We start from the raw sequence: 9,346 nt of genomic DNA on the forward strand, positions 1-9,346 counted from the left end.
TAATCACAACCTGTAGCACTCCACCCCTGCCCTAACAGAAAGCGTGGCATGGAATGCTGGGATGTGTAGCTCCACAGAAGCTGGAATAACCCTGATATATAAAATTAAGTGGATAGTAAGCACACCACAGCAAACTGGATGGTATCTCTTCTCTAGCAGTGCAACACACTGACAAGCCTGGTGGGGTGAGAGTGTTATCTCTGGTCATCAGGCAAGCCCTGACAAATATCATAGGATATCGCTTTGTCTCTTCGTCACCCCACACATTACACGGGAATCGATTGCGTAACCGCGGCGCTGCTGCTGTGCCCACTGCTCCCCCCTCCCTGACCTCCTTTATGGGACGCCCGCAGCCGCTGTCTGTGTCACAGGGTACATGCAGCAACTGAATCACGTTCCTACTGTCAGCTTGGCGATGCGCCGATTGGCTAGAGAGACGTGATCCGTGCTCGGATTGGCTGTATAGACTCCATCACGCGAAGGGGGCGGTGCCGCTGGTGATAACCTGGCTTCGCAGGCTGCAGCCAGTGCGAAGAAATCTCCAGGAGGCTTCAGTGGAGGGAGAACACTGCACAGGGGTGGTCACACTGCAGGTACCCCGGCTTATACCATATACTACACGCCTCTCTCACACTGCACTCCCTATGCTACAGGACTCTCATGGTCACACATTAATAAAGGGGATATTACTTAAAGAATATGCTCTAAAAAGTTGATATAAGAAAAATAGAGGATAATAAATATTACTGATGACTTTTCTTAGTCGAACTGTCTGCAAATACATCTAATTCGTTTAGTAGCAATAATATAAGTGCTAAATCAGTCCAATTTCACCAGGCTTTGATGAAGTAGATCTTATGCACAGCAGAAATGTATACATTATATAAAGTTCTCATTTCATAGATTCCTGTGATTTGCATGCATGAATGGTGTACATTTACATGTAGTACTGTATCATTTAGTGCTGTGAAGGTAATGCATACTGTATCTTTGCACATTTTGGTGTAATGCATATGATAAAAGTAAAACACAAAAGAATTGTGCAGTAGTATCCTCTGTTTAGATATACTGTCACATATAAACTATATTGCCACTGACCAGGGATGAGAAACTACAGTATAAGTGTTGCAAAAAGCTTTAGGAAACAGAATAGTCTGTACATCCCTTTCTTAACTGCCTATTAAATAAGTATAAATGCTTTCTTCGAGATGACGCAGCTTTGTAGGATTATAGTACTGCTGCTTTGTGAGTGATCTTCCATGTTGACCTGCATTGTTAATATTTACCAATATTAACATTTACTCCCTTTAAAGTACAGTAACCAGACGTTCATAAATGTCTAGAGATAATATCGTCTACCTATGAAAAGAGTGTTTCCATGGCAGATTCTGGGTGTATCTATTTGCACAATGACACAGGAGTAATCATATTTAAAAATTAGTTCCATTGTGTTTGCATGGACACGCTGTAAGGAGCAGCAAGATTTTTGCCTGCAAAAAGGGTTTCTGTTGCCTGAAGTTTAATTGCTGGTAAAGGGATACATATATCTCATACTTAAATGTCATTTGATTAACTGCAGCCAGCATACTGTTTCTTGTAGAAACATACAGTAACTCAAGATATCTTTTTATATACAAACTAAGCACAAAGTAAGCAATATTTCTACTTTTACTTGCAATTTGTGAACATTTTGCAGTGATTTTAGTTTTAGGGGTGAGGGAGATGTCAGTGTAATAATACTTTTATTCTAAAAATCAAACTATGATTAAAATGAAAATTGCATTTTTATTGTGTCATTGTATATGTGCCAATTTCTTACAATATCATAATTTTGTTTTCTTTCAGAATGATCCAGATTCTGGAGCCCCGATCTCTTCCACGGTCCATCATGCCGGTTGATGTCGCAGTTAGGATATGCTTAGCACATTCTCCACCGCTAAAAAAATTCCTCAGTCCCTATGATGATTGCAGAGGGAGAAATTTTGTCAATCGGTTTAAGCCACTAAGACCATGTCTCAGCAAAAAAAAGGAATCGGATTCCAGGAACAGTGAGTGGAACCGTTCAAAATCCAGAGGCAAGAAGAAAGTAATCTTTGCTGATTCTAAAGGACTTTCCCTGACATCGGTGCACGTGTTTTCAGAATTTAAAGAAGAACCTGCGAATGACCTCCAGTTTGATCTGATAGATCTTGAAGGTATCACAGCCAGCTTAAAACTGCACGAAGAAAAGAATTTGATCCTGGGATTCACTCAACCGTCGGCTGATTACTTACAGTTCCGTAACAAAATTCAAAAGGACTTTATCTGCCTGGAGAACTGCAGCCTTCAGGAGAGGTCCATTGCTGGCACTATCAAAGTAAAGAATCTGAGCTATGAAAAAACAGTCAAGATACGAATAACCTTCGACACATGGAAAACATACATCGATGTTGTTTGCGTCTACATGAACAATGTCTATGGGGGTGCAGACTGTGATACATTCTCCTTTGTCATAGACCTGCCTCCTAACATTCCCAGTCATGAGAAAATTGAGTTCTGCATATCGTATGAAAGTGGTGGCCAGGTGTTCTGGGATAATAATGAGGGACAGAACTACGGTATAGTTCATGCAGAATGGAAATCAGATGGCGTGCAGACCAATTCACTAACAAAAACAGACATAACCTCATATAAATCCCCAAAGATCAATCTACAGAATGGTTTAAATCAGTTTGGAATCCCTAAAACATCCTTTTCCATATATCCCGAATGGCAAAGTTTGGGTAAATTAGGAAACACATCACCTTACTGGTGAACTCAGTCCTTGACCGTTGGTTTTAATTATCAAATGGATCTCAATGTCCACAGGGACAAAAAGCGCAATATACATTCACGCTGCAGGCTGTGTAAGAACATCAGGGCAGAAAATGACTATTTATGCAAACGTGACCATAATTCAGACAGAAAGCTTTAATATTAAGCAAATTGTTCATGTTCAGAGCACCTTTTAATCCTGGATCGGTCTGCATTAGAATAGAGCACATATGCTTTCTGTATACCAACTAAATAGGTGGTACTGAAAAGCCTACATATATTGTTATGTGTGGTCAGTATAACGTGCACAATATTTTACTGTAAACAGGATGAAATAATGGGAGGTAATTACTCAACAATGTTCTTCCTTTTTAATTGTGTTAGGATGATGATATGTGATGTGCTGTGGTTTAACCTATGTAGTACATTACTGGGATGAACAGTCAGCGGTCAGCATCCACAGGTTTACTTAAGGGGTCTTCTACCCAATAGACAAAGTTACATTTCAGGAGCTGGCAGATTGGAATCACAGATGGTTTTTAGGGTTGAAGAGTTCATCAACTAAAAGAGGTCTACCATCGTCATGAACTAGATCAAGAATGATTATTGATATAATGACATTGTATATGTGAACACTAATATAGCCCTCTCCCTATGCACCATAGATCTGGGTTAATCACAAATCAGGCTGTGAATAAGACTAAGCTACCCAGGCACACTTGAGGTTATATTGTGTATTACACAGATGTTTCATGATCAGATTTTTTTGACATTTCAGGATCTTGAAGGTCTGATCTCTACATTGATCGTGTAAGAAGTGCCTTTAAATAATGCCAAAAAATATGTATGTAGAGCTCTTGGTTGTTTACTAAATTATTTTTAGTAGATGTATTTCTTTTGTGTGTGCCATACACAAGTATGCAATAAGCCAACTGGTATAAGTACAGTATGCCACCATCTCTGTAATATCGGATGAGTTATCTCCTTGTAATGTATTACTGAAAAGACAGAATTGGAAATTAGTATTAGCTGTACTCCCAAAATAATTTGCACCCGATCTGTAACAATTTTATATCCGTTATGTTTATAAGAGAATTATGGAAGTTATGTAATCCCCATCCTTCATATTGAAGGTAAGACCTTTATTGCACCTTTTTATGTGAATTTGGTATTTAATAGAATTGTAGGTTCCTTAAATAAAGGATGATCTGATTGTAGTTGATGTCTTTACAAATGTTTAGGCAAAAACTTTGAGGTAATTCATTTTTGGTTTTGCAGAAAGTAAATTCTTCTATTAAAAGAATACTCAAAAGCATTGCCAGCTTTATGAATATAGATATTTTATTGGGTGACTTTTCCCCCTATACTTCTGCTTTGTGAAGAATCTTAATGTCTTCTTTAGAACTTAATTTTTTCTTGAAAATTTTAACTCTGCACTTTTTAGTGGATTCTTAAGATTTAAACAAAGCAGCTTTATTTTTTTACTGTGTTGCGAGCTTGAAGATATACTGTAGTTCAGAAAATCTGGGCAAAAAGTAAAGGTAGAAATGAACTGTGATGCTTGCTGAAAATGACTGCTATTTCCGATGTTGATAGCATTGGGGAAATGGTAGAAAATGTAAACAAGCTTTTTGGAATGTTTGGCACTTTACCATGGAGAGGAGATGAAGATATTTTTGTATTTCAAAGAGTGGACGACTGTTTAATGGTGAAACTGTTTTTAAGGCGCAATGTATGTTTCCTACTGTAAAGGTTTATCACTGTTCAATGGAACTGTATGATGCAAATGTTTCTGGCAATAAATTATGTTTTTTCTGTAATGAATCGTGCTTCATGTTTTGTTTGGAAGCACTACAGTATACCAAATTATGTAGGAAGGTTTGGCACATTTCCATTCTTTTGTTTAGTAGATAGACCTCACTGGTCCTCTCTGCATGGCCAGCCAATGACAGAAGTACACACAGATGTTGTTGGGGGTGGAGCTACATCATACACACGTGGTAATGAGGCCGCAGTCCCTCCATGCACCAAAATCCTCCTCCACTGCAATTCATGTTTTTTTATTGGTACGCTATAGAACCTTTTTTTTTTTTACAGGGACCTCCCCCTCCATAGCAAATTGGTGAGAGATCACAAAATTATCCCATCCAATGTCTTTACTACAGTTCTCCATCACCAGCCCTTGGCAGCATATTCAGTACAGGAGCTGCTGACACAAGTTTAGCAATAAAAATAAATAAATACAAAGAATGAAATGATTGAATGGCTCTACTGATGTATCATCAACTCCAATGGAAGGATGAATGACAGCCGTGTTGGGATTCTAAGGGGTATATTCAATTGAAGTCGGATCCATTCCGACATTCATTTGTTGGAATGGATCCGACCTGGGCTATTCAAAGCAATTTCAATTCGACTTTAAAAAAAGTCGAATTGAGATGCAGCCAGAGGGGGAGAGCAGCGCCGGAGGAGATGAGGAGGAGACGGGGGAGAGCAGGGAGCACAGCGCTACAGCAGTGGGCAGCGTAGCCAGAGGATGTCACAGCTGCCGCTCACTGCAGCGTCCACCCGGCTCCAGCAAGCGAGGGCCCGCTTGCTGGAGCTGGGTGGTCGCTGCTGTGAGCGGCGGTTGCGACATCCTCCTGCTACGCTGCCCGCTGCTTTAGCGCTGTGCTCCCGTATCTCCCCCGTCTCCCCCCGTCATTTCAGGCGCTGCTCTCCCCCTGTGCCCACGGCTCTCCCGTCTCCTCCTTGGCTGCTGTCTCCCGTCTGCCCGCGGCTCTCCCCCCTCCCATCTCAGTCCAACATTTTTTATGTCGGACTGAGATGGTCGGAAACGGGGCCAAGTCCTGTTGAATTTGGCCCTGTTTCCCTCAAAAGTACGTGAATCGGCAGCTGTACCGCCGATTCACGTACTATTCGACAAGTCGAATTCCCCAACTTGTCGAATAAAAATGCTGGGGATTGAATAGGTCGAATCACGATTCGACCTTAAAAAGTCGAAAACTGCCGTCTTTTCGACAGGCGGCAGCTTTCGACCCTAATTTAATATACCCCTAAATGTTATGCAGATGGATAACTGACCTATGACACCGTCACACCCGTACGTGAGTATTCCTGGGCAAGATGGTAGTTCGGTGGTGAAGGGTATTGTAAAAGATTGCTCTTTTAATAAAATGTGAATTGTAAAAAAATAAATAATTAGTGGTCCACACTGACATGGTGCATATTTGCACTTTATAATTTATTTGTAAGTAATGAAGGCAATACTAGAGGAAGCAACTGTTTTGCTCAACTATTGGCATTAAATTGAGCAAACTATTAACTTAAGAGGTGTTAAACAAATAAGGGAATACTGTTTACAATGTATTTCTTAAGTAATATTTGTTATGTAAATACGTTACCCAGGTTAAAAACAACTTACAGTCAATTGAGTCAGGAGAACAGTTGACATTACTAAACAGTTTTGCTGCCCTACATCAAGTAATGTGGGCCATGCATCTACAGTATGTGCCGATTCCTCGCTCTTCCAATGGCGATTTGGCAATCCAAATTGCTGGTCAGCGAACTCTGATGATCGTCTATTTGTCGGGGGATCGTTAATAATAATAATAATTTTATTTATATAGCGCTCTTTCTCCAATAGGACTCAAGGCGCTTAACAGATACATAGCATAATATAGTACAGAAAATAATGAAGTACATTTTCATAAAATACAGAAGCATGAAGATACTAAAATGGACATTATGGAAATGCTTGAGTAAACAGAAAAGTCTTGAGTCTACTTTTGAAGGATTCTATAGTTGGGGCCTCTCGCACTGTGTGGGGAAGTGAGTTCCATAGAGTCGGAGCCGCATGACTAAAAGCTCGACCCCCAGATGAATTATGGTAGATTCTAGGTACTGCTAAAAGTCCTTCATCTACAGATCGCAGTAATCGAGTGGGGCAGTATGGGGGCAGAAGCTGTTTCAGGTACCTTGGGCCTTGGTCATGTAATGCTTTGAAACTCAGTAAGCCAATCTTGAAGATGATTCGCCATCTTACAGGCAGCCAGTGAAGGGAGTAGAGGATGGGTGTTATGTGTCTAGAACGGGGCTGGTTGGTTAATAGCCTGGCAGCTGTGTTTTGCACCAGCTGTAAGCGTTGCAATTCTTTTGCTGGTAGACCAAGGTAGAGGGCATTACAGTAGTCTGAACGAGATGATACAAATGCATGTATGACTTTTGGCATATCATCTGAGGGAATTAAGTGCTTGATTCTGGCTATGTTCCTCAGGTGAAAGAATGAGGATTTGATTGTGGCTGATATCTGATGTTTAAGTGTCAAGCCACCATCCAGGACAACGCCAAGATTCCGGACACGATCACTGGTCTGTAATTCTGAATCCCCGAGTGTAAGTCCAGTTGGTTGGCTATGCTGCAGTCTTGTCCTTTGATGTTGCGGTCGTATCATAAGGACCTCTGTTTTATCCGGGTTCAGTCGCAGCCAAATGGCGCTCATCCACTCCTGTAGTTCAGCTAGACAGCCATTTAGGGTTGCTATTGGGTTATCAGTGCCCGGAGCAAAGGACAAGTACAGTTGTGTATCATCTGCATAGCAGTGGTAGACCAGGCCATGGCGCCTGATTATTTCGCCCAATGGGAGCATGTATACTGCAAAAAGCATGGGGGATAGTATAGAACCTTGTGGGACACCACATGGCAATGGCACTGGTGGTGATAAGTATAATCCAGATGATACTCTCTGTGACCTGCCTGTGAGAAATGATTTGAACCAGCTTAGGACTGTGCCATCCAGACCACAGAAATGTATCAGTCGCTCAATCAGAAGCCCATGGTCCACGGTATCAAATGCTGCCGAGAGATCTAGAAGGATTAATATTGAACAGTCACCTCTGTCTTTTGCCATCAGAAGATCATTTAACACACACACCAGGGCTGGTTAAAATCCTGCATGTTAAATATCCTGGACTTGCTTATTCAGATCATTTGTGGGTCGGCATCAGAAAATCAAGGATTTCTAACCTATTGGAATTTACAGATGACCCAACCCAGTCATCGGCAAAATGGGGTATTGCCCCTATACTTGCCTGATGTATGGGCCCCATTAGTTAAATAAGATTGCAGGTTTGAGGTTACTTAAATGAAAAAAGAGCTAACTGATACAATGCAGGTCCATAGGTGCTGTGCAAGATGGCCAGGTTTAATAGCTCAATCTATTGCATTGCGCCTTTTTTTATAAGATCCACCCTAAAATTGTGTTGCTTTTTTATGACACATTGGTACTGTATGTCTACAAACTTTTACAAACTCATTGAGTATATACTCTACATTTGTAATGACATCATCAGTCACTTGTGTGCAATATGCAATTGCATAAACACCTTATATCAGTAGTCATCTCAATATTTTGTGATCAGACTAATCTTCTAATAAAAGATCTTGCCTCCCCCTCAACTAACATCAAAGTCGCTCTCTTGGCGAAGGCTATTAATTATATAAAGACAATAACTTTTGTGCACAAAAGATCAGAACCACTGTTCCCTCTAGGTTTATCCAATCTGATATATAAAAAATCCATTGTGCAGGATGTACTGAACAGAAACTTCCCAAATGCAGCTAATCAGCAGAGTTTTCTTTAGACCAATATTACATTGTTTCATTTCTAGATTGCTCAGTTTTAGGGAACATTGGACATATCTATAAATTACTGCTCTCCATAACAACATTATATAGGTAACTATGTTGCTCCATTCTAATACCAAGCAAACAAGCAATGGTAGTTGCTCGGTCATTCCTGGAGATAATTATGTATCAGGTGCTGGAAAGGGGGAGGGGTCACAGACAAAGAGGGGAGGGGGGTTGCAAATCCCACCCCTGCATTTCCCTTCAGCACACTAAAAATTACCTGTAACCATACCTGAACCTATCTGGTAATAGAAATTCAGATAATTAGTTTACACATGTTTTCAAACACATGTTTAAGCTGCTGCGCAACTTCAAGGCTTCTCCAATGTCAGCAGTCCTAACACTACATAATAGTGCCCACATAGGGCCATGTCATGAGGCCTACTGTGGCAAATTACATGGCCCTATGTGGGCACTGCTATTATGTAGTGTTAGGACTGCTGACATCGGAGAAGCCTTGAAGTTGTGCAGCAGCTTAAACATGTGTTTTTGAAAACATGTGTAAACTAATTCTCTGAATTTCTATTACCAGATAGGTTCAGGTATGGTTACAGGTAATTTTTAGTGTGCTGAAGGGAAATGTAGGGGTGGGATTTGCAACCCCCCCACCTCCTCTGTCTGTTTGTCTGTGACCCCTCCCCCTTTCCAGCACCTGATACATAATTATCTCCAGGAATGAGCGAGCAACTACCATTGTTTGTCTGCTTGTGTGCAAGAGGCATTGAATAGGAGCAGTATTTGGAAGGCATGCTGTTCCTTGTAGTGCCAATGGGAGATCCTGGGGGTGGCTCCTGGGTAAGTTAGCTCTCTGTCTGGATGTGTTTTAGTAATAGCCTTTATCATGAGGTCTACTGTGACAAATTAC

General features: G+C 40.9%; 1 protein-coding gene across 1 annotated transcript; it reads left to right on the plus strand.

The window, feature by feature from the left end:
* The first annotated feature begins 510 nt into the window (after positions 1–510).
* PPP1R3C (protein phosphatase 1 regulatory subunit 3C) lies at positions 511–4,613 on the plus strand. The gene is made up of 2 exons (XM_063961659.1): positions 511–593; positions 1,846–4,613. The coding sequence occupies exon 2, from the start codon at positions 1,847–1,849 to the stop codon at positions 2,792–2,794; it is 948 nt and encodes a 315-aa protein (XP_063817729.1). The 5' UTR covers positions 511–593; position 1,846; the 3' UTR covers positions 2,795–4,613.
* The last annotated feature ends 4,733 nt before the right edge of the window (positions 4,614–9,346 follow it).

Source organism: Pseudophryne corroboree, chromosome 3, assembly GCF_028390025.1.
Source record: "Pseudophryne corroboree isolate aPseCor3 chromosome 3, aPseCor3.hap2, whole genome shotgun sequence".
Lineage (NCBI taxonomy): Eukaryota > Metazoa > Chordata > Amphibia > Anura > Myobatrachidae > Pseudophryne > Pseudophryne corroboree.